Source organism: Neodiprion pinetum, chromosome 3 (genome assembly GCF_021155775.2).
Source record: "Neodiprion pinetum isolate iyNeoPine1 chromosome 3, iyNeoPine1.2, whole genome shotgun sequence".
NCBI classification, from domain to species: domain Eukaryota; kingdom Metazoa; phylum Arthropoda; class Insecta; order Hymenoptera; family Diprionidae; genus Neodiprion; species Neodiprion pinetum.
Window position 1 is genome coordinate 8,033,138 of NC_060234.1, and position 25,947 is coordinate 8,059,084.

At 36.3% G+C, this 25,947-nt stretch overlaps 1 protein-coding gene and 2 long non-coding RNA genes across 6 annotated transcripts; 2 read left to right on the top strand and 1 right to left on the bottom strand.

The window, feature by feature from the left end:
- Positions 1-689: 689 nt before the first annotated feature.
- LOC124214110 (uncharacterized) lies at positions 690-14,498 on the top strand. Its single transcript, XR_006882071.2, has 5 exons — positions 690-886; positions 4,241-5,904; positions 6,180-6,434; positions 6,512-6,583; positions 14,484-14,498. It is a non-coding gene; the product is annotated as an uncharacterized lncRNA (long non-coding RNA).
- On the bottom strand, positions 8,716-24,689 carry LOC124214109 (sushi, von Willebrand factor type A, EGF and pentraxin domain-containing protein 1). 4 transcript variants are annotated; one of them, XM_046616128.2, is made up of 33 exons: positions 24,161-24,688; positions 23,534-23,821; positions 21,865-22,120; positions 21,588-21,785; positions 21,325-21,489; positions 19,432-19,614; positions 18,711-18,923; positions 18,367-18,567; positions 17,907-18,155; positions 17,576-17,824; positions 17,120-17,326; positions 16,869-16,960; positions 16,452-16,740; positions 16,008-16,223; positions 15,752-15,913; positions 15,362-15,658; positions 14,975-15,117; positions 14,783-14,882; positions 14,321-14,534; positions 13,964-14,121; positions 13,665-13,753; positions 13,497-13,606; positions 13,204-13,376; positions 12,903-13,117; positions 12,455-12,662; positions 12,153-12,326; positions 11,573-11,664; positions 11,370-11,506; positions 10,940-11,280; positions 10,230-10,816; positions 9,951-10,113; positions 9,656-9,844; positions 8,716-9,455 (listed from the first exon to the last, which is right to left on the bottom strand). In XM_046616128.2, exons 1-33 carry the CDS (start codon positions 24,461-24,463, stop codon positions 9,262-9,264), a joined length of 6,855 nt encoding a protein of 2,284 aa, XP_046472084.1. In that variant the 5' UTR covers positions 24,464-24,688; the 3' UTR covers positions 8,716-9,261. The 4 variants fall into 4 exon arrangements, with proteins under 4 accessions (XP_046472084.1, XP_046472082.1, XP_046472083.1 ...); XM_046616126.2 differs by having other exon boundaries at positions 8,716-9,112; positions 9,246-9,455; positions 10,230-11,280; XM_046616127.2 differs by having other exon boundaries at positions 9,656-9,841; positions 10,230-11,280; positions 24,161-24,689.
- LOC124214111 (uncharacterized) lies at positions 14,628-17,912 on the top strand. The gene is made up of 3 exons (XR_006882072.2): positions 14,628-14,659; positions 17,207-17,351; positions 17,678-17,912. It is a non-coding gene; the product is annotated as an uncharacterized lncRNA (long non-coding RNA).
- Positions 24,690-25,947: the final 1,258 nt, after the last annotated feature.

A 25,947-nucleotide genomic window follows, 5' to 3' on the forward strand; every position in this document is an offset into this window, starting at 1 on the left:
TTATTAGAAATGCATTAATTAATATATAGGAATGGGAAATTACAATATTAAACAGAAAACATTCAAGTTACCTTTTTGAGCACAATAGAGGTTATGATTCAATCGCTTTATCTACTTAGGATTCTGCACTGTTGGTAGCATGTAAATAATTCAACTTTACGTTTTCGACCGCAGCGCCGTCTGAATTCCTCGGAGCGCAAAATGATGGTGAAATTTAAGTTACTAAAATCTGTATGCGAAAACTCGGACCGATTTGTAGCACCGTGGGTATGTTCCGATATACACTGCGAGCACTGTAAGGTGTGTCGTCAATTTAGTATACTGCGAAGCCGTTCCTGTATAGTTAGCTATACTGGTTACTGCTTAAAACGGAACGCAGTACAGTATACTGTGATCGACATTTTTTGGCGTTACTTTCATTTCATACATAATATTTGTTTCACATTGCAATAAACACAATTTATTCAAATTTTCCATTTTTGTTTTTAACGGCCCATATTTTTAAATGACAATATTCAATAATAATAATTATCAATAGTGGAAGCTGTTAAATTTCTGAACGCTGTTGATCACGTGATCAAAGCACTGAGAGCACCTTACCTCGAAAGCACCAGTGTTCACAGTAGAAAAATGGCAACGATTTATGTCGTCATATATTTCCCTAGGATACTGCGACTGTATACTGTCCGTCTAACGGAACGAATTTCTCCCCAGTAAGAGCACTGAACAGTGCTCGCAGTGTATATCGGAACATACCCCGTGTCAAAACGTCTTTAAGAGTGCCTCAAGATGGCCTATCAACAGACGCCGGTCCCAGTCGGAATTGGAAAGCGATAGGAAGAGGCAGGCCGCTTCTCTTCTAACTTCCTGTTTCGATCTCTGCAAGGTTTGTCCTGTCTTGTTGATTGTTGTAAATCCTCTGGTTTCTCCTCTCTTGTTTATTTTGTTTCTTTTCACTTTTTGTGTTTCTTTCTTCTTTCTCTTTCCTGTCATAATGCCTGATACGTTACTAACACCGGCCTCGAAATGGGGCAAGGATCTCTCTGACGAGGTCCCCGGCGATTCAAATTCCCCACCTAACAAAATTAGAGGGGCTGATCAACTAACCTCCTGGGTGACCTCTTTGAGGGTCCGTAGCAATAGGTATATACAGGGTGACTTCCCACCATACCTGGTACAGGTCTACAGTAAAAATGGGGGAAATGCGGGCAAGATTCACACTATGAGTTTTGCCAAATTACTAAAGAACAATAGACTCCTCAAGAGCATTTCAAATATTAAGGCATCAGGCACCAACCATTATAATCTTTTCTTCAACAATGTCGAGGATGCAAATTTCTTCGTCGGACAAGGTATTGAAAAATGCAATCCAGCCTTAGGAGCATATGTTCTCGATGGGTGCATTTACAAAATAGCGCTAATCAAAGATGTAGGTCCCTTCTCTCTCAGAGGAAGACGTTTGGGACAACATCACCGTGTTAGGACAATCTGGTTCTGAAGTTTCCCATATCGAAAGAATTCCGTGTATATTTCACTCCTCGGATGGCAGTCTTGAACGGGAGAACTCGACATGCATCGAATGCTTCTTTCCAGGCTCGGCTCTCCTGGACAAGGTTGCCATATTTCTGAACACTAGGGGCGTAGTACCATATTTACCATTAGTAAAAATGTGTCGCTATTGCTTTAGAATCGGTCACGTACAATCTCAATGTCGGGGCAAAGCCAAATGTAATTATTGCTGTAGATTACACCATGAAACATCTTGTGAGGTGCCAAATTCATCTCAAAACTTCCGCTGCGCAAACTGCCAGGGCAAACATAAAGCTTCAGACAGGGGTTGCCCGATCTGTAGCAAGAAAAAAGAACTTATTCGCACAAAATTCTCTAAAGAAGCGGCAGCCTCAAAGGCCACTCATCCCCCATTGCTCAGGTTTCCTTACTGCACAGGAAGGAATTCTCTCCATTATCTCTCATCAGGAAGAACGACTCTAGGAGTATGCCATCCATATCCTGTCCAGTAATCTCTGCCTATGTCAACTGGAACTCCAGACAAACTACGACAGCTTTCTCTGGACAGACTACCTCTTTACTGGCCTCAGATTCCCCCTTAACAGATCCTGTTCTCTTTACGGGAAAAACAGACTACTCTACTACCTTGATTCTGGAATTTAATTATAAGGATCTAGATTCTTCAATGGATGTAGAACAGTATCTTGATATATCTTAAACCTTACCGTCTCCGTCAGATTTGGACATGAGGATGAGGGACTGGGTGAGGACAAAAATTCATAAGTCCCTTAGGGACTTCTCTAAATTTTTATGCATCCGGATCGTCGAAGAATTTCCGACTCTGAAAAAAACATAGCGAACATCAAAGCTTCGGAGGAGCTTTATAGGCGGCAACGCCAAAAATAATATGGCTTATTTTCTAGATGTAGTTCAATGGAACTGTCGCATTATTTTTACTAAGTGGAACAAGTTCGAGGGTTTTAGTAACAGGTATGACGTTGTATGTCTGATGGAAACTTGGTTAACTTCGAATCAGCTTTTACACTACAAACGCTTGAACATGGTCAGGAGGAACAGGCCAGCCTCTACCCTGTGGGGGGGGCTGACCTTTCTGATCGCAAAAGACCTTTTTTTCCAAAGAATTGATCATCACCCACTCCCGAATAAGATGGAGTGGGACATGGTCCGACTACGGATTTTGAACTCCAGCAACATCCATATTCCTAATGTTTGTTGCCCTCCGAACTAATTTCTTAACCAGTGAGGGTGAAGGGAGTTCTTCCAAGTTGCATCCCAATTCAATAATCTAATCATCTGCAGAGACTTTAATGCACACCATACCCTTTGGGGCAGCCAACCACTAAATCAGGACGGAAGATTTTTGTCCGAGGCATTCGAAGAAAGTAATTTATGCATACTAAACAATGGATCAGCCACCAGAATCCATGTAGATTTATATAGAAAAAACGTGCCTGACCTGACCTTTGTTTCAGTCTCGCTTTTTTCGAGCTCCTCGTGGTCAACCCTGGACGATCCCCTAGGTAGTGATCACTATCCAATTTATATCAGGCTGGCAAAACTAGATTTCCACAGGCTGCAGGTCAAGCAAAGGCTCTCCCTCAATCAGGTAGATTGGGCTTCATCAGCATCATGGATTATGTCTTCTAAAATTCCCCCATGGTTCGGTCTAGACTATTTTGCAATTTTCACCGAATCAAACATTAACACAGAAATAGGTTTTACTGTAAGGAAGGATCCGTTCCCCACTGCAAGGCTAAGATCCATTTGTGGTACGAGGTTTGGTAATCACTCATAGTTTTATACGGACGGTTCCAAAAGCGCTTTCCCTTCGAGGGTCTCTACCTTCGTTATCCACCGAGTGAAAGGGAACCAGCCTGTTTTGGCTTGAGTAGCCACTCATCCATAGTTTCTGCAGAAGCACTCAATATTTTCAAGGCCGTTAAGCTAATTATTGAAATGAGGTGTAATAGATCCTTAATTCTTTTCGATTTCCTTAGTGTCCTCACAGCCCTCATGCTCCCTTCGAACTACAATAAGGTCATCCCTATTCTAATCTCAATAAAACAAAAGCTTTTCAACCTCCACAAGCTAGAGTACCAATGTTTCCTTATCTGGATCCCAGCACATGTTGCAATCCCGGGTAACGAGCTCGCAGATCTAACCTCGTCTCGCCAGGGACCGCCCTCTGGCGCTGAACAACCGGGTATTCTGGGCCAACTTAAGGCACTTATCTAGAAGTTCTACCTTAACTTCAAGTCAATTTAGTATCCTCGATTCAGAACGCCTGAAAGGAATCACCTATTGCTCTTTAGCGGCCAAATTCACCTGCCATCCATGGTTTGCTAATTTGTCCCTTAGCAGGAAAAAAATAACACTGATCAGTTGGGTTGAATGAAATCATACAAATTCCAATGAGCACCTAGCCAAGATGGGTCTGGTTGCTCCACAGGTTTGCACGTGTGGTCACCCTGTTTCGTCGGCTAACCACTTGGCTTGGAAGTGCCTATACTTTAGCCTCCCCCGAGTCAAGTTCAAGGACTTTTTACACAAACACAAAATTACAATAGGTACTAAACTGCAAGAAATATTCCTAAAAGGGCCAACCCAGGTTATTACGGCCCTGGCTGATTTTATAATAAGAAATAATCTTAAATTATAATATAGGTGCATTTGTTTCTAAACAATAATACATTAACTGCCTCTGTTTCAGTGTGTTTTTTTTTTTTTTTTGTCGTGCTGTTACATCCTTCCCGCCTGAAGCCTCGTAAACGTCAACGCAACTGGGAACATCCCAGAAGGGGTAAAAAAAAAAGAAGAAAATGAATATTGAAAGAAAACAGCAACAAGAATAAGAGTAATTAAACACTAAAGGACCAAAAGTAGTTCTTAAAATTCTTGGGATATCCCAGGAATAAGCTAAGAGTACGTTGGCACTTTCGCTTCGGGGGCATAGCCTCAACATCAACGTCTATTCTCCATTTAAGTATCCGAAAGTACTAAAACTGTGCTAGAGAAATTATCAAATACAATCTCTGATCAGCTGAATAAATTCTGTGATGTTCCACTGCAAATTCAAGTGATTGCTGAAGTATTTTTCTGCAATAATGATGAGATTGTGTGAGTAGTTGATCATTAAAATATGGAGCTGGATGTGTTGAATCATATCAGAGTAGATATGTGACAAGAAGTATGCAGTATATTGTAAGAAAAAAAAAAATAAAAGGCTTAAGTAATCCTGGAGCGCAAGAAGATGCCAAGGAATTGAGGACAAAATTTCTGATGGCCCAACAGCGATTAGCATTGTACATCTTGCTCAAAGAAGAGCATTCAGGGACATGGAAATTGTTTCCGAAAGAAATGGACAAAGTGAAAAAATTGAAAGACAAGATTAGTAGAGGTACAAAGTGAACTGGCATTGTGACAATTGTAATCAATCAGAGAGCACATTTCATTCGCCTTACTTTTATGGAATATATTGTAGCCGATTATTTACATGAATAATTATAAAAATCGGAAGAAACCCATTCAATCTCAAAATTACAAATATTTACTTTGAAGCAAATTCTGCTTGAATCAAAGAATAATTGTAATCCGTGCCTATCTGAACGATCTGTTATCCAAACCACCATTGAGCTCAACATTAGAGGTTTCTTTCTGACAGATTGAATTGGATAAATTCGTAGTGACCAAGATGGCAAAAATATTTTGCACATTGCTACTGAAGAAGGCAGCCATAAAAATATGAAATTCTACTGCACATTGCTTGCAAAAAATTTTGCCAATCCGCAAAAGTTAATTACCATTAAGCCCGGGTGTGATGGGAGAATTCTGATGCGTAGGATAATTTCAAAATGTCAACTTCAAAAATGTCGAGAGTTCATCAGGTGAAAATAACTTGGCAGTTGTGGAATGGCTGCTAGACCAAAAAGCTAACATTAATGCTACCGATGAACACGAAAATACACCAATGCACACAGCTGTTAAAAATGGGCATTTGATGGCTTTGAAATTACCGGCAAGCCAGCGAGATGCTGTTAAAACAGCTTGGAATCACAGTGGGGAAAGATTACATCAGATAGCTGCTTAAAATGGAAACCTTGATGTCGTCAAGTGGCTGGTGAAAGAGAGAGATTCCAATATTGATGTTAGAGATAATTTTGGGACCACATTGCAACACATGGCTTGCCGCAGAGGAAACCTTCAGATCGTCAAGAGTCGCTGGTAAAAAAGCGAAGCTGCAATATCGACATTCTAGATAATCCGGGAATAACGTTGTATCAATATGATTAAAAATATATAGGGCATTAAGACCATTGACAATGTAATGTTGAAAGAAAAAGATAAGAAAAAAATTAAAAGCAAAGATCCAAATCAGTAAGTACAGTCTGTTAAGTTTGATTTAACCTTTCGTTGCCACCTACGGTCAACCTTTCCATCTGAATATTTAAGTATTCAGCTGTCCTCAAGTACTTAGTCTACATTATTTTTTAATATTTTTCATGTTACGTAAACAAAACCAGAATGACTCCATTCCAAATAGATGATATAAAAAGAACGTTGCATGAAGGTATTAATTTCTTCCCGATAAAATCGATAATATGTCCAATGAATTTCTATGTAGATATTTAATAGAATTCTACATGTAATAGATCCATAAGATCGTGCTGTACGTGAATAATGGGTAGAAAGATCGTCCATCGGAGGTCCAAATTTGTTCTCCACAAAATCAGTGAGATTTCTAATGAAGATCTGTGGGGATATCTAGTAAATTTCTACTAGATGTATAACAAGTGGACATTTGAATCTCTAATAGAACTCTAATGTACTTATCATTTTGCTTGAAATGGATGTCTGATAGATATATTGCTTATCCGTCATGGATGTCCATGGTACATCCATTAAAGGTAAATATTCCGTGTGGGTCGTTTCTCCAAAACACTGTTGTAACATTCCAGAGTATCACAACTAGTATTACATGTAGATATTCAAGACAAGGACTAATCTAGTCGGAAGAGACGTGCCGAATACAATCATACTCGAACTTCGCTTACAGGTAAGTTCGTCATATCATTTAATTGTATTTATTGCCTCTTCCTAGAGCCCAAAGTTTCGACGATTAAAGCCTATTATTATGGCAGACACGTTTGTTTCCACATTTGGTTCAAACAAATAGTATCAGAATGCTACTGGATGATTTGATTAAGAGTAGTTCTTATGGGTACCTACTATTTACAAATCATATAAATTTTTTGCATAAATTTGTACATCAAGAAACACAAAGTGCAGCGATTCTAGACTTTGTGATACTAGACTGGTACTTTAATACAGCTATGCCAAACTCCTAATAGTAATCAGTGGCGTAACTATACCGTTCGAGGCCGGTGGCAAATGAATCGGATGGGGCCCTCTCCTACCCAATATAAAGAAGCTCAACTCACGTTAAAGTTTCTTTTATGTTATAATAAATCACTACGTAAAGTAGGCAGATAAAACGCTATTATAACTAGTTGATTTCACTCGGCACTAGCCGTTGTCACAGGAATGGTTAAAAATAACAAAAATGCAGTGCACACTTCAGGAAAGCTTGAATAAATAAAATTATTCTTCATGATTGATAAATCAGCAAAGTCTCCTATAGACGATGACGTTTCCATTTCGTGTCTAAAAGCGGATCAAAAACTGAAAATTTCCTTGGCAAAGGAGATGAATATGTCTTCTTTTAATATAAATCGACAAATACTAAAGCCTTTTCCAATAAATCGGTATCATTTAAATTTTGCAAATTGGAAACAATTTCATTCAATTCAAGGAAACGCGATCTCAGTTAGTTAATGACGATGTATAATACACGATAGAATATGTTCACTTTAAACAAGCTTTCAGGATCTTAGAGACGTTCATCCTCGCAAATTTCATCAAAATGACGTTTCATCTTTCTCTGACGTCAGATTTTGATATACTATTTGCTTGCGTTTTTAAATCTCGAAATTCATTTTGATACTTTTCAAGGTATTCCAGGTAGACTTGCAAGCGCTTCGAGGCATTTCAAAGATCGATGGCTTTAGATTGAAGTGCTTCAGAGGCCGCGTCGATGGTCTGTAAAACTAACAAGAAAACTTCATTTCCTGCAACTGCAGCGCTGCGTTTAAAAGTGGCGAGGATTTTATTACCTATCGGATACGTTCTGAAACTGACAAGATATCTTTTCCAACAAATGCATTAAAATTTTGATTCATTTTTGTGTTTAACTCATGTATGCACGTAGGTAAATTAAATTAATTAAAGATAAAACTAATTCATTTTACTAAATATTGTAATCATAAATGTTAGAGGGTCCTCCTGTGCTCACTGGGGCTCGTGGCATTTTGCCCGTTACGCCACTGATACAAATTCAACCCGTATTCTTTAAAAATCAGAATTAGACGACTTTACCCATGACCCAGAATATAAATGATTCTTCTTCTGTTTTTTTGTACAAAAGATGAGTGTCAATGTATCGCACTCTATCTTATTTTATTTATATTATTAATTTCATTAGCTTCGGTTTAAAATTTTCTAATTGTTAATTTGGTAATCTGAATATTTTACCACTTTATTTTTTCAAGTTTTCAAAAGCATGAAAATTTACTTTGTCTTTCCACGAGGTGGATGAAATACCTGCACACTACAGTTAGCTAAAATTAAGAGCGAAGCACAACAGCAGTTTACATACGTTAACTACTAGCAGGATTGCAGTTTGATTGTCTTTGCCTATTTGGAATAAATATTTACTTTGAAATAGTTAAAAGATATGGCTCATAAATTCTTATAAATTGTTAATGCTTTGGAGCTTCATCTTTTATAGGTTGAAAATTCCTCATATAATGATTCACCTGGGTCGTTGGGACATCTATTTAATACTCGAATGAAAATGGGTCATAATACTTGGTGCGTCAAGAAATCAGTATGGAATACTATAGCATACAGATGAAATGAATTTTTATTAGTTTTAAACTTATTAATTGCAGCTGTATGCCATCACGTTGACAAAGCTAAGTAGATAGCGCGTAGATAAGTTGATTCTAACTTTTCTCAAGTGTCAATTTGTTTTCACGAGAAATGAGCGAAGATAAACCTTACCCTTTGTCGGTAATGTACGTATATTATGAATATGGTTTTGCCATTGAAAAAAGTGTAAAACTAGTCATCTTGTATAATTTTTTATTGTACATACCTGTATCAGAATATAGAAGAAAGTTGAAAGTAATAGTTATGATACTCGCAAGGTATTTCTCGATCTTGTAAGTGAATAAAATCATGGCCCTGTATTCTCTTGTAACTTTAACATTTCGGTGATAAGTGGTGTTTTCTGTGTAAAGCAGTGACCTGATTAAGCAGTGACATTCAATAAGCTATCTGATTCAGTTCGAACAATACAAAAAAGTCCCAGTTCAACTTCAAAATTCATTATAACAACACATTAAATTCCCCTTGAATATTTTTTCAGTTTTTACTTGAGGTTTCACAAGAATTAAGAACCCAAAGTCTACTATCATGGAAAATTCTGACGTCATTTTAAATACGACATAGTGAGACTATATTCCTGAAACAAGAAAGATTGTGCAGCTGACAATTGACGACGCCATACAATTAAAATACAGGGTGAATCTGTGTGAATTTCATGGCATCAGTTCATACAATAAAACTGACCCAACATAGATATCGTCAGAATTTACCTGTATATTATTTACTTTACTTCCTGGCCTGTGTCTGAATATTCAGTGCTGTACAATCAGGTAGTTCACTCCATTTACCATCGCTTTTGCACGTTATCTTGCCTTTTATTATTTGATCAGGGCAAATGTAAGCGAGTTGAGCTTCATACAGGTAAGATGGACCCAAAATTTCAACACCAGGAGGTATGGCAGGCTTTCCACAAGTTATTCCTAGAAAAACGAAAATTATAATCCAATACATCCCTAGTATGCAAGACTGCAGTGAATTATTTAGAGAATTTTGTTATTCATCTTTTTGTTGCATCGAACACTCTCAAAACATTTACTGTAACGTTAGACTACTGTAAATTTTTCATTGTAATTGTTGACTAGCAAATTGTAAGATGAATTCAGTTCCAAATTTCACTTACTAGAACACCTCCCGCTCATCCTGGACCATTTTCCGCTTGCCAAACATCGCGCATTTCCACGACCATACATTTTATAGCCAGAAACGCACCGGTACGAAACCATGTTACCAGAAACATAGCCGCTAATTTCAGCACTGCTATCGTTAAGAACTGTATTACGAGGGATTGGTGGTTTTCCACATGTTACTGCTGAAAAAAAATAAGAGCCATACATGCATGGTACTAACGTTTTAATGGCATTAGTGATTAAAGCTTATCGCCCTGTTTCTTTTTCTGTTTTCTTTAAACGACTTACATTCGCAATTAGGTATTGGCGACCATGTGCCATCCGAAAGACATTGTGCGCTTTCATCACCTGCAAGCATGTGCCCGTTGCGACATTTGAACATAACAGAATCACCCACCTTTATCACACTGCTATTAGTAATATCGTCAACTATATATCCGTTTCTTGGTGTCTGAAAATCAGTTCAAATGCAATACTTTCTGTAGTCATTTGTCCGTTACTAAAATGATTCTATGGCCAACATAGTTTAAATTTGTCCACCTGGGATTTGAGTTTCATTTCCTATACCTTTGGTAAACCACAAACAGTTTCTCGACAGAGTGTTTCCTTTTTCTCATCCACCATCCGTTGAAAATCCTCGTTGCTCGTCTCTTTATACATAATTTCCCACACACCGTTTTCATTGCATTTCCATGTAACATTTCTCAAAATCCTGTTTATTCCAATACCATCAAAATGAATCTTGGTGTCATTTACACACGTCAAACTTATCGTGTCACCAAAAACATTTCCTGTATTCTTGAATATGAAGTTCTGCAGAGTCCCTCGAATGTATTTGTTTGCCCGAAAAATGTCCACAATACTTTGGTTTTTAATATTCATCTCTATTTCACCATCAAATGTTATTTCTTCCCTATTTGTACTTAGCACATTGATTATTGGATGATTTTCTACGTTGCATTCCCGAGGTTCACAATTCGATGCATCAGGAGACCACGTTTCGTTATTTGTACATTGCCTAATCGAAGCACCGATTAGTTTGTATCCTTTGTTGCATGTTATTGAAATCCGTGCTCCAAGTATGAAAGAAGCGTTGGACTCGATTTGAAAATCTTCAGGCATGGTATTATTCTTTGTCATATTACTTTGGGAATCTGAAGAGTTTGGTTTGTCAGTAAAAACAGGTATGTCAAAATGGCCATGAAAATCAGGCAAAGGTTCAGTACTTATAGGTACCAATCTGTTTACGAATGTTAAATTCCCAAAAGTGCCATGACCTGAATTTTCTGCCATACTATTATTGCTGGTCAAAAGGTAATATTTTCCATTTTTAATCGGCTCTGGTCTTAGACAACGCAGCGGAACACAACTAGGGACCAACCCATTCCACGATCCATTATTAGTGCATTGAATTCGAAATTCTGCAATCATATTGTGATTGCCAAAAAATTTGAAACCCTGGCGACATGAAAAGCCAACAATATCACCATAAAAATAGCCAGATACCAAGGATGCACTGTCCTCCGATAAGTTGTCACGTTGAGAGTTTAGAAAACTTTCTGCTGGTAAAATTTCTACACCAGTCGAAATATTAGATGCTATGAACGCATTTTCCATCCTGATAAAATAATAATGCAAGTACTAGATTTTTATGTCTGCCTGATAATTTTGTGTATATTCTGCACCATGAAAACATAATTAACTTACAATTCCGGTGGAGGGCAGCCAAACGCGATGCATTTAGGTACAGCGTTGTCCCACTCTCCGTTTTCCATACAAGTTAAATACATATTTCCAAGCACGCGAAAGCCAGGATTACATATAAATGCCAATTGTTGTCCAACCTGTTGCAGGATTCGTAAATTTTAGTAATACAGATGCACAGAAAGTATAGAATGCAACATTTATACCTGCAATATGGATGTGTCATTTCGCTCATGATCTTCGATCAGGTATTCGATGTCACCGTTGTCTGGGGCGAGTAAATTTTTGCATGTTTTACCTATTACAAACATATAAATTCTACATTATTTCATACCGCGATTACAATTTAAGTATTTTAAATTACTGGTAACGATATTCTAACTTTAAACAAACTCATGAAACCTAACAGTGATGAATTAAGTTAACCGTCACTTCAGGAACGGAAAGAGGGATTATTTTTGCACACTTGACCTTCTTAATCTTCCCAAAATGTATTTATTATTGAATGGACAGTTTTGTGTTCAATTATCAATTTTCAAGTTGAAATTATGATTGTCTGGCAGATACTTTTCATGAAAACTTGCCTTTCAATCGAATTTTCTTTAGATCTACGAAGACAAATTCCTAAAAATTTTCAAAGGTAATAGCAATTCTAAAATATTTATCACAACTTCTGTTTTGGTAGTCAATTTTCTTAACTTCAAGGACAAGCAATGCCAAATAGAGAATCGGAAGTGGGAAAAACACATATAAATATTTCTTAGCACATGTATGAAACATTCTTACTGATGCATAAAGGCTGCACACCGCTCCATTTTCCATGAGCCGTACAAATTCGATTTGGATTTCCTCTTAATGTCGAACGTTTTTTACACGAGTAATGAATTTGGTCACCGTAACTGTAAGATCTCCCATGTACCTGACCTCTCGGAAAATATCCAGGAAAACCACATTTCACTTCTGAAAATTCGTTGAATCGATTTCTTTAATCAACAATTAATTGCAGACTGAATAACGTAAATCTTTAATGATTGTAGATAAGAGTTTACTTATGCAAGCAAGAAAACTTTCCACTATGTAATTCTCACTTGTGCATGTTGGAGTAGAGTAACCTTCCCATTGTCCTTGTTTTAAACACCTCCTGGTGAGCACTGCACTTTCTTTTTTACCAAATTTGACCAGGTACCCTTTTTCACACGTATAGACTATCTCCGAAGCATCGTAATTTACTTCTATTTGTCCTTTGAATGGAGCTTTAGGTAATGAGCAAGCGTGACAGAAGCTGCTATTCTGAATCTAATAAATTGCAACAATTCATTCGACGGTAATAAAAATATTTCGGTAAGAAAATGTTGACTAGAAATAAACACATGTCTCAATCATGATGTTATTTGACAAAATTACAATGATATGTCAAAAAATTGATGGTCAAGCACATATCATATACGAATAATTTATGGCACAGACTTCATCCAATATTACCATCATTGAATACCATAAACGCACACGAAAGGAATGACTTTAAAGAAGGTTTACCTCAATGTTACCACGAACATATTGTTGAAGCTGAGCCCAACTGTACAACGAACCGTGATAAGTTTCGCATTGCTGACTTAACTTTTTTATGACATCGCCATTCAAAACTTCGTCCCATATATCTAACGAGCTCAGCTTTCCCAGCAATGATTCCGATTCGGAAAAGCCACCACCCATACGATCTTGTTCTTGTCCAATGACCAGAGTGCCATTTCCTAATTGAACAAATGGTACAAAGACCGCAGGTTATCTCTGTAGTATCATTATCCTCAATAATTGTTCATACGTTTGCTCTTATTACCTTCAATTAGCGTTTCACTTGCCAATTGAGTACCATTTTCTCTAACTATACCATCCACAAACACCTGCCAAAATCCAAAGACATTTTCCCAAGTAACACACACAAAATGCCAGTAGCCGTCATTGGCAGTAATGTCAGTGACAACTCTGTTCCCATTGATGTAAATAACGAACCTATAAAACAATAGAATTGATCTATTATTAGGCAATAAAATCGGATCTGTTGGGTCTGTTTGCTGCTGATATTTCCGTTGAACAGAAAACGAAATTTTCTTTGTCTGTTGTAATGCTCACCCATTGTAATCTGTCAGTGTAAGAGCATTGTCGTGAAGTCGTGTAGCGTAGGAAAGGACCGTACCATAGTTGACCGTATCTAACGATTGAAGCCACAAACAAACAGTAAACTGAAACAAATCTCAGTTAGGTTCACATACTGCGTGTAATTATTTTTTCACTACTCACTTGCGATAGATTTTTGTTTGGTCCGCTCAGCATCACGTAATCTGTGGTCCCAGACTTGGGAAAGTACATCGTATACCGTGATGATAATTCTGTAAACATTCAACAGTTTTTCAATACGAGTTTCCGCGTCAGAAAACCACAAGGATATGAATTGAAATAGTGACTAAATCTAAGATCGCAACAACATTAGTTTGCAATAAACATATCGTCACGTTTAACTTTACAAAAATTTGGGGCGTTATTCTTGATAACATTAAAATTTATTTCACAGCAAATATTTCCAAGTCATTTTTACACACCATTTTCACACTTGGATCCATTAAATTCTTTTCGACATTCGCAACTAAAATTCGAGAAATTGTTCATGCATGTTCCGTTGTTCATACAAGGCAAATCTTCACAGTGGTTCACCCGTGTAGTGCAATCGATTCCTGTATAACCCTCTGGACATTCGCACCTGGAATGAGGAATGAGAAATTGCGAATTATAAAATTCGAGCAGATGTTTGTTCAAAAATTCTTCAGACATAGCTTTAAAACGGTTTACAACTAATTTTAAATCATTTGCAGAAATTAAAAGTAACTTGAAGAAATCTTTGATACTTGACTATTAATATTAGTTCTCTTTATAAGATTGATAAAACCAAACATGCGAACCTGTAACTTTTTTTGGTTGCATTTAATTCCTCGATATTAACGCAGACAGCGTTTTGGTGGCAGGGTAACCAATCACAAGGAAGCCGGCTACAACGACGTCCTAAGAAGCCCGGTTTGCAGATGCATTGCCACGTCCCATTAATGATATGACATTTTGATCCAGATTCACAGATCGATGTTTTGCAATGGTCAATCACTACTTCGCAATTATCACCTTGAGCATGGAATTTGGGAATATTGTCATAATTACAATCGATCACAGTATACCTTCAGAAGAGGCTTTTATTATATTCGAAATTGAAGCAACTTACTTGTCGATTCATCGAGTGAAATAAAAACGTAAGTAACAAAAAAAAACCAAAGTTAAAATAAGGTAGTTAATTCGTCCAATGCTCGTTTGTAAATATAATGATAGAAATGAAAGTGATAGTTGGTGTAATGTATATGAAAACTGGTATTCACCTTCGAATCCATTTTTGCAAATACACTTGTAATCCACCTCTGTACTAATACACGATCCTCCATTCCGGCATGGATTTGTTGAGCACTCGTCGATATAAGTCTGAGAAATGGGAATTATAAAAAGTTGAAAGCAAATACCACAACTTTGAGAAATGTATTCCTAGATTTTTGAATTACTTCCGTATTCCGTACCTCACAATTGATTCCTGTAAAGCCGCTCTTGCACAGGCATTTATGTTCTATTGAATTTTTAATGCCATCTAAAGCAATACATTGCCCTTCGTTCAAGCAAGGCAAAGAATCGCATGGATTTGGACGAATCTCGCATTTGGAACCTGGAAATAGCATAATCGACCGAATATGTTACCCAGTAAACCAAAACGAATTGAAATGATTCGTGTCAGTCAAAAACGAAATTGCCACGAATTAAAACAAATTGAATAGAATTAAAAGACCTGTGTGCCAATTCTTTTGAATTCCATTTGATTTGTTTTAATTCCGTTTTGGACATGCTCAATTCGTGTTGATTTACTGGCTAGTCAGTGTAAATACAAATAAATCAATATACTTGATCCTCACCAATAAAATCTCCAATACATTCACACTTGAAGTCACTACCGACTGGCACACATTTTCCTCCATTATGACAAGGGTTTTTATGACAAGGATCCTTGTCAGCATGATCAATGACAAGACATTCGTCAATGCTATAAGATCCACGATTGTACGTTGTTGTATTTGCTGGGCAAGGTATGCATTTCAACTGAGCATAATCAGGTTGATAAAAGCCTTTTGCACAAGTGACACATGGCTCGAAGGCAAGGGTCGATTTGTGGTGCCTTTTCCGTCGAGAATAATAACCAGGACGACAAAAATCTATAGTAAATAACCAGACGTTGCAAGTACGCTAAAATAAATTCTAAGAAATTATGTAAAGTAATTTGTTAATTTTTCAATCAAATGACTCACTTAAACAGTCCGACGTGCGTTTGGAATGCTTTCTTTTTGTTGAAGTGTGTTCCGGACATTTCTTACAGGTGCTAGATCCAACGTCCTCTTGATATTCTCCCAACGGACAGGACTGACAACGGTTCTTCGTTGTATTATGGAATGTACCACTTGGACATTTTACTGAAATGAATATCGTGAGGTGTGATTTATAGTATAATATAAGCAAAACCGTCTTATGAAGAATCTAATCGCCGTAAGGAAACCATTTGCTCACCACAACGGTGCTTCTTCAGGACGCTACCAGTGGAGCAGAGTTCTTTAGGTTCTTCGAATATTACATAAAGACGTAGAACTTGTTTGCTGATTTCCTGTAGGCTTGTTTTATTGTCGAGAAGACTTAAATAACCACCTTTCATCATTGCTTCTATTTTCTTTTTCAACTGAATAATTTCTTGGTTTGAATTGTTTCCAGTATCATCAATCATTTTTCCTGAAACAAAAAGATTGTCAAGCCACAAAAAAAATCGTATTTTACCCTACTTCTATTTTTACCTCAATATAATCCCTACCGCAAATGCTCATATAATAAATCATAAGATGTTATGATGGAAATCAGCATGTAATAAATTATATGATTTCAGACATTGTCATATTCAGTAGGGATAGCATTAATAGTACATGATCGTAATAACCCAACAAATTAATACTGAATCTTTACCAATAATTTTATACTTCAATTCAATTTTGTCCCATTTAACTTCAGATTTTGTATGGTTTTTCGAAGAATTTGAACCTCTCCTAACAGCAATTTTGTCACTGTGAGGAAAACGTTTAACACTTCTTCTTAGTTTACGAGTCGACGTATTTAGAATGGTATTCGAAGCATTGCTGTCTTCATCCATTCCACCATTGCAATCGAACGCAGATTGAGAAATGTTACATTGTACTTCATCGTCACACACCTGTTTCAATTGTGATTCCAAGCCAGCTTTGATGTTCTGACTTAGCTGATAAACAAAATTACACTACTAAAAATCTTACACAGAGGTACATTTTCAATTAGTGTATATATATATATTTAAGTCTTCTTATCCAAAGACAACAATCACATACTGCTTCATCAGAGTTCACTTACTGAATTCAGAGCTGTCGGATCATTGCAGTTAGAAGTATTTGTATCCAATACGACAGTCAGATCTTGAGATATGGCATAGGGTACTTGCGTCACTGAAAGTATTTTGAGAATTCAACGTTATTGATTACTTTCCTGCCAGCAAAAGTTTTCATAACTTAGAAAACGATTTTCAAATTATCTTGATTGCAAAAGATCAAATAATTTTCATCAAGCTTCTGCATATCAGCATCCTAATAAATCTACATACTAACCAGAACAATCAGGAAACACCTCGTTATTCCATGAATGATTGCCATTGTTACAAGTCAAAGTTACATTCTCATCATCTATGTATGAAGCTGTTTCAGGTAATACAAAACCGTAGCCTTCAGCGCATACCACAACGCACCGAATCCCTTCCTGCAGAACGGAGCAATCGCTGTGCCCATTTGTTGGAGATGGAACGTTTTCACATACATCTAAATTGGAATTCGCGCAAAAATGGTAACCAATATTTAGCATTGAGATGAACAATTGAATTAAGACATTGACTCAAATAACCAGCTTAATTTACGTAGAATATAGTATCAATTGATAATTAGCAATGAATTTCACAATCTGTAACGGAAAGTTCAATCCTTAAAAAATTATTAAGCATTTCTTGATTTATGTGATACTACCATTTAAACTTTCAATTCAATGGCTGTGGGTATATAAATTAGATTTACCTTCTACAGTGATATTAAATGTGCAAGTTCTCGTATTATTAGCCTTGTCTGTTGCATTGTACACGATTTGAGTTGTCCCGAGATTGAAAATCTCTGTTCCAGGTGTGTGACTTTTACTAATCTCCAGAGGATGTCCAGAGTTGTCATAAAATACAGGCTCGTCCCAAGTAATATTTATTGCCATCGACTTGTTCTCAAGTAGAAAAATAGGAGGATCAACGCAGTTTTCAACAGTGGGTGGTTCCTTGTCTGTAAAATATCTGATTATGCATTTGAACAGAAAACAAAATGCATTATTGGTTAATGTTAGAACAATATACCAGATTTTTACCTATAACAGTAGCACTGAATTTGCATTCTGCCCTATTTTTACTGGCATCTTGCGCTATGTACGTAACCACATGAGTTCCGATTCCAAATTTCCATGGTGCTTCAACAGCTGGCTCGGTCCAAACCATGGGGGCAGCCTTGGCGTTATCAATTGCTAATGGCTTCGTCCAGTTGACCATGGAATAGTTTTTGCCTGACAAAGTCTCAACGGTGATGTTCGAAGGACAAGTTATATTTGGGGGAGTGCTATCTATCGGAATCAAAACACATTATGTCACAATTAGTGAAATGTAATTGAGTATCTCGATTGATGACAAATATTTTCAATATCGATCCACCCGAAATCAATTCTCAGAGAAACATCTGACGAAAGTGGAAAAAACGAAACTAATAAAATTTCTTCTAATACAAGATCCAGTTCTTCAAGTTTCCCAGTTCCCCCATATATTCTATTTGCTCACCTATACATTGGGTCACATTGTGACGATGCAACCAGGAGCCAGTGAGTCCAGCACAGACTTTGTTCTCTGGACCCGTGCGAGTGAAGCCTTCTTTGCATCGAATGGTACATTTTGTGGCAAAAGGCAGTTTATTGTACCCTGTGCACTGTGGCGGAATTATTTCACCATTTGGCACAGATCTCAGGGGGTGGCATTTGATTGCTGTTTTAGAAACCAATATAAGTTTATCATTATGATTATTAACAGCACACAAATTAAATAATACCTGAGGCGTAATGTTTATCATTTGTTTTCCAAGAGAACTAGGAAACTGATCACGATGAACCATATAATGATAAACTTACGTCGGCAAGATACCCTAAGGCCATCCCATCTTGACAGAGGCAAACAATTTCTGGCTCTGCTTCCACGCAGCTGATAGCCGATATCACATTTGTATTCACAATGAGTGTCTATTGGATATGCAGAGAGGCCAGCATTTATTACCTGATGATCATCCTCGTGCTCACACCGTATTTTTCCATGCGGCGGTGCTTGTAGTGCCGGGCATGTTTTTACTGGAACGTTATTTTGATAGTGCATACAATCTGGTCAAATCATTTTGAATTTGGCAATTCCAGAGTTGTTTGGGAAACAACAAAATCTTCGATACATTAGATTACACCTAAAAATTATCGATGGCCAAGAGAATACTTTATTTCTTGACGATATTGCAACGTGTACTTTGATATAAATATATCTCGACTGTTATGCAAAAATAATCCTGATAGTTAAAGTACATGCTTGAGTGCTCAGTAATTGAAATATAATACTCAAATGAATTTCTATAAATAATCTAGAAAATTCTACTGAACACTTTGAGTGCACGTTATTCCACTTATATTTAGTAGTAGTAGTAGTAGTATTCACTAAATATCTTTCAACAAATAAATTAATTTTACAGTTTTAGGAGCCACTAATGCTAAGCTCATAATTATTTTCTTACGTGTTTAGTGAAATTACAAATACACATTTTATCGAAAGAAATGTTATTTTTGGTTTAGTGAGAAACGAAGTTTTACTTACAAAGACACTGTGGTTGAGTACCAGACCACGCACCACTGTTAAGACAAAGTCGAATGCTGTCGCCGGTTAGATGAAAACCAATTTTACAACGAACTCCGCACGCAGCATTAACAACATTGTTACAGGCACTTGCTTTCACTAAATACCCATTTTCTGGCACTTTTAGTTTGGGGCAAGTTATGGCTGTAAATAATGTATGAAATATTTTTAACAAGAAATTGCCTTCCTACGCGATCATTGTGTAATTCGAAGTGATGACAATATATTTTTTAACCTTTTCAGTTATGGAAACTATAAAAAGTGTTTTTAAAAAGCAGTGAACTTCAAACTATAAATTTTATAAGAACAGACACTCCAAAGAGTCTGATAGAAATCAGGATGATATTTCAGATAGTTTCATCTACATACTTTCTCAAATGAATGGGGAATTACCTGACTACTAATTTTCATATATTTCATATATTGTCAAAAAAAGCTTAGAACACCAAAGTGATTTTTATATCATGAGTAGGCTTGATGATCCTCTATTGAAGAGGATCCGTCTTATAATTACAAACTTAAGTTCAAATGGAACTTTTTGGAATCAAAGACGGGATTGTAAATGAAGTGAACACATGCATTATCTGTTGATACATAGTATTATATGTTCGTTAACACCAAATATGTAGAAAAAACATTGCATTTATTTTGTCATTTCAACTGTTATATGGACCAAGTTTCACAACCCTAATATGTCATTAATTATTATCTAATCTGCGCGAATTATTTTCTACTCAGAAGCACAATAAACATCAATCAAAATGATGAATTTTCGAAGTAAAAAATCTATCGATTTTGTGGCAGCTTCTAAAAATTTTGAGGAAAGCGTTAATCAAACCAAAAGAATTCACGATAGTTGGTTTAGAAGATATGGATGGCTGCTCAATGAATACGAGTAAGTAAGATGCAGACGATGCAGACTGTATAGTTCGATTAGCTACATGAGAAGAATATTTGACAAATTGTACTTATACTCGCAAAAGATGTAGAGCTGACAATTAAACTCAAGACACATACAAATAACACGTAAATCAAATTTGATTTTAACGTTTAACGTCAGTTGACACACTTTTTGTTTGATGAATTAAATGGTACACAGCTAAGCGATATAGTTGGAAAGCAAACTTATAAATTTGAAGACAGATTCTTGAAGAAGGAAAAGAACTATGCAGACAACGAAAAGGAGAACTGAAAATTACAGAATCCAAAAAGAATGAGAGAACTTGTCTACCTTATCCTGAAACAACTAGTGGTCAAGTAGGTGGGAATGTTGAATCTGAATATATCAAGCTAATATTGCATTATTTACAACAGTGTTCATCAAAACAGTTATCAAATTACCCTACTGTTTCCTACATGCAAGGTTTTGTGGAATACTACAAAAGGGACTGCATAATGAACTGACTTTAATTATAGTGTCTATGGTAAATGGTATCCTAACTTGTAGAACTCAAACCAAATATCATGGACACCATTTTCGTGCATTTCGATGATTGTGATTTATGAATGTATAATTTCGAAAAATTTTCATCGGATCAATGTAGTAAACATTTACGACTTGATGTTTAATACTGTCGTTTTACATCTTATATTTTGTTACAGTATGGATGGCTCGCAGCAAAACAGGATTTTAAATTGGAAAAATATGGTTCGTACATGTTTACATATCCCATCGAAGAGCCGGTTTTAATACCAGGAGACTTTCCCACTATTGCAGCTGGCAAGGGTTTCATTTGAAAGCTTATTTTGCAGTTACAGTGCTATGAATAAACTACTACTTGTAAAATACATCTATACACCTTTCCCACAGAATTGCCACAAAAAATAAATCCTTTATCAACAAATTCAACTGACCTTCACATTTATTTCCATTGGTAGTAAACCCAGCTGCACAAACACAATCAGCTAAACTAATCGCAGGGCTCTTGATAGTAACGTGATTCAAGTCTGGGCAAGGAATACAGGCTGCATTGGAATCTCCTGGGATATTCCCAGGACCGAATGTTCCATTCGGACAAACTGTAGGTAATGAAATCCACAAATAAATCCAATGAAAATGCTGCGGCGAAGAATTATGTGCGAAGCGATACGATGTGAAAATGTAACTGGGTACCAACGTTGACAGGAACCATAAAATCCAGATCCAAAATAACCCGGGTGGCATAAGCAGGCGTAGTGACCAGTGGCTGTTCCACAAGCACAAGATGCATTCACGTCACAACACTGCGTGTCACCAATTTCGGTCGAATTTTTGGAGCATAGTAAATCACAGTCTTGCAGAAAATTAATCTTAATATACTCGCCCGACTGCAAGTCTGTAAGGTTAATAATTGGTGTTATTCAGGTTAATATCAGCGACAAAATTTATCAGTAAAAATTGGCTATACGAATCACCGTGATGCAATGCTCTACGAGCCAGTGCTTCGAACTCAGGAAAACTGTTCAAGAGGTAGCTGTGAGCGTAGCCAGGTTCACTCGCTATGTCATGTAACTCTCCAATATTTCCTGTTCGAATTCCGAAGGTGAAAACAATGACACCAGCGTTTTTCAATAGAGTGGCAGCTGGCCTAGGGTCTCCTCCGTTGCTGAATCCATCCGTTACCAGGAAAACAGCTGTACGGGCTCCGGAGCGACTGTGTTGTAAAATATCCTGCAATTATCGTGTTATTATAGTTGACCGTACGAAGGATATCTATACTATATAAAAAGGATAGTGTTAATTTGCGAGAGCTTTTCTCAATTATTGAATCCTTTACAGAAAATATAAGGTGCTCTTAAAGCTGAATAGCAAAAAAGATGTAATGCAACACTTGTGCTAAACTAGGAAAACTTTTGCCTCTGTGTTAAAATAAATACAACAAATAAGTATATACTTATACATGATTCAATAAAAACAAATTTCGTACATAGGTATAACTTTTTCCCAGTTATTGGTGATTTCAAAAGGTATATAAAGTACTCGATTGATACTGTTTCGAAAGAAGCCCAGCAGCCCTCAATAAGGACATTAATCTGAAAAATCTAAGAAGATCTCTGTTCTTTTTCTGAGATTCTATTAAAATTGGAAAAAAAACTTGTATCGATTATTTCGAAAAAAATTGTAAAAATCTTTGTAAATAACACAACTCAGAAAGAAACTTGGCAAATAAATTTTCAATGGTATTTTTTTAACAACTACGAAATAAGTTTAATTAAATTGTTCGCATACTTTACTTATGAAATTTATAAAACCCATACGTTTTCTGAAAACGTGGTGAAATCCCTCGAAATTTCTGAGAATTTGAAATGGTGTTCCAATTTCATGTAAAATTGAAAAGGAAATTTAGGCCTTTCCCACATTTCTGAGATAAATTCCTCCGCCCGAGATACTTTACAGTATTACAGCACAGTTCAGAATATATTTTCGAGGATATGATGTCGTAATTTCCGAATTTGGAAGCGATAATATAATTACTTCAAAATTATCATTAATCATTCTGATGTCTATAGTCAATTCTTGTACTTCTGTATAAGAGGTTTCTGATGCTCAACCGCAATGATTACTCTTAGAGTTATGGGATAGAAAAAAATGACTCATGTGAATTAATGAAAATGAATTAATTCTATGATCCGTTGACTTACTTTTAGATTATTTCTACACTTTTTAATAAGCTACATTGTCATAAGTGATTATAAAGCTTATTAGAACTGTGGTTTGAGGTTGAACGTCAGGATATTAAGTTATAGCTTTTTTCATTGGTTGGACTCAATTGATTGTAACTGCGGTTGTATAACTTAAATTTTTACCAATAAAAACGCCAAAAAATTAGAGTTACTGCTGCAAGTGCACATTGAGTGAACATATAAACTCCCATAACAATCACCGGTTGATTCTTGATGACAACTAAAACAGTAATTCGATTCGAATTGAAGAGGCAAATTAAAAAGTCTGTAGGTGTTCTTTTTTTCAAATAAAATCCACAGATGAAATGCTATGAAGAAAAAACAATTTTTCTCAGTTTATTTAAAATTTTGATTGGCTGACACTTACAACCTTTCAGTTCTCCTCTTCAATTTTACTTACAAGGGCTTCGAGGAGAGCACCTCGGGTGTAAGTTCCACCGCCTGTGTATTCGATGCTTCCGATCTGATGATTGAGCAAATTGCACTTATGATTATCATCTTCGACGCTGGATATTTGATCCACATGTCGTATTACGTTGGTTTTTCCAGCAAAGGTCACAATGGCGACCCGCGTGGCTTCTCTGGCTACGGTAAAATCCGCTAGCAACTTACGAACGAAATTCAACTCACTGCGAAAATTTTCCAAACCAACCGACGCTGACGCATCAACAAGAAAAACCAGTTCCACCTAAAAGAATGAGAATATTATTACAGTTCTAGTCGTTAGTTGTGATTTTGTTAATTATATTTAATTGAAATTTCAATCGCAACTTTCATATGCATTTCATTCTGGTCATATTTTCAGCAATAACGTTATTCAGGGAAAATGTCTTTCTTACTATGCGAGCTAGATATTATATTACCAAAAACAGATTTCACAATAACTGTCCAAAGTAAGACTTATATATACTCGGTAAACTATTTTTCTCATAATTAGTCAAATAATTTTACCAAGTTTGATAATTAGTGATTTTTCTGATGTAAGAATTGTTGACGAAATTATAAATGTTTCGCAAACTATCTGCACCTGGTCGGTTTTATCCCGTAGTTGATCTACGTGGATTTTGAGCATTTTCGACAGAACCTCGACTTTCAGTTTAGAAATATGAGGGAAACTTTGTTGTTGAAATGGTTTTTTCCTAAGTCCGCTGTTGAGGAAGTCTGCAGCCGAAGAGTTTGCAGACCAGGCGTCTTGATCCTGATTGGCTGCATGGGTGCCATTGAAATCGTGTAATTCATTCGATTGATGAACTTCGAATGAATAATTACGACAAAATAGGCCGAAAACAGTAAACAATGTGAACAAATTTCTGAGCCTGAATGAAAACATATTCACACGATATGTGGAATATATTTTATATTGCCGTGGAAAGTTTCACGCGGTGAAAACACTTAAGATTTAAACGAATTGACAATTTCGAATTTTCAAACGTTAACTTTCAGCGAGATAATTCACTTCTTATACGAGTGCAAGGAATCATTCTCCTGTGTCTTTTTGTGCCCGTGAAAATTTTAAGGACGATTAAGAACGTATCAATGAAACGAACGCCAAGGCCCGACTGCGTTATATTACTTCAATTAGTATCAAACTCTAAGGCCTGAGTCTAAAAGTCCCGCGGGTGGCTGGCAAAAGGCACAAGAAATGCGTTGAAACAAGGGACACACTGTTCTTGTAATCACACACAGTCCAAGTTCACGTGACAATCTGTGTCTCGCTTTGGACGTATTAAAAGTAAATTTCGTACATGTGTGATACACATAAACATCCATGCATTATGTGTGTATAATAGTACGTATTAAGAGAAGCAGAGAATTAGAACTCTCGTTATTATATAATATACATATGGATATCAAGGATCCAGCATCGATTATTATGGTTATTGTATCAACGAATTACGTGAATTATTCATGACTATATTCAACGACATTACATTAAAAGTACACAAAAACTTGTATTATCACAATACCAAATATTTTACGCTATTTGAAGTACGTGTGGAAGAAAAACGATTTTCTTCATCGTTAGTCTTTCGAGCAAATTTTGAGGCACGGTGATATTAAGTTTTGAAAATATATGATCAGTCAATTACGTGAAGAAAATTACCTCGATTATCAATTTTTTTTTGCTAAAAAATAAAAACTACACGAGTGAAAATATTCGCAGGCATTATTTCAATTAATTTGTAAATGAACTTTGACTGGACGGTTATTCATAGGTTGAGATATCAACTCCCAAACTTCATTTGATTCTGATTTCCTCAAAAAAAATTATTACAAAATGCAGAAGACAATGATATCTTCAGGAAAAAGTTTTTGCTGCCACCCAATTCAGTTGCGAAATGTTTACTTCTTCCATGGAAACAAACAGATAATATATATTTCATATATTTGTAATCGAAAATGTTCCTGGTTAAACTCTGGAGTTGAGAGTAAATTGTTTGTCAATTATTAATTTTCGACCGAGAACTTTAGTCTTCATTATCCGATACAAACATAAAATCGTATTAAAATTATTACCGAATCAATTTGTGCGTTCTCATTAAAGATATCACGCTAAAGCTGATTAAATAATGCAGATTGGTAAGCAATTATTTAATCAGACAGATATGATTGTTGTTTCTCTAGTTTCAACTACAAAGGCAAAATTTTTAAGCGCCAATTGTAAGCCGGATTTCTTACCTTCATATTATTGACCATGAAATGTGAAGCACGTGTAAAAAAATATCCCGAATAACGCTACATGTATGTATACTTTATATTTGTTAAAAATACTTCAGTCGTTCTGTCAGTTATTTCAAGTGTACAATTACATTA

Excerpts from the sequence above, each read along its gene's own strand:
- LOC124214109 (XM_046616126.2), bottom strand. The coding sequence starts at position 24,463 with ATGTTTTCATTCAGGCTCAGAAATTTGTTCACATTGTTTACTGTTTTC. Across the intron at positions 19,615-21,324 it reads CAATGGAAATAAATGTGAAG|CCATAACTTGCCCCAAACTA; the intron begins GTCAGTTGAATT and ends CATTATTTACAG. Across the intron at positions 18,156-18,366 it reads CAATGTGACCCAATGTATAG|ATAGCACTCCCCCAAATATA; the intron begins GTGAGCAAATAG and ends TGATTCCGATAG.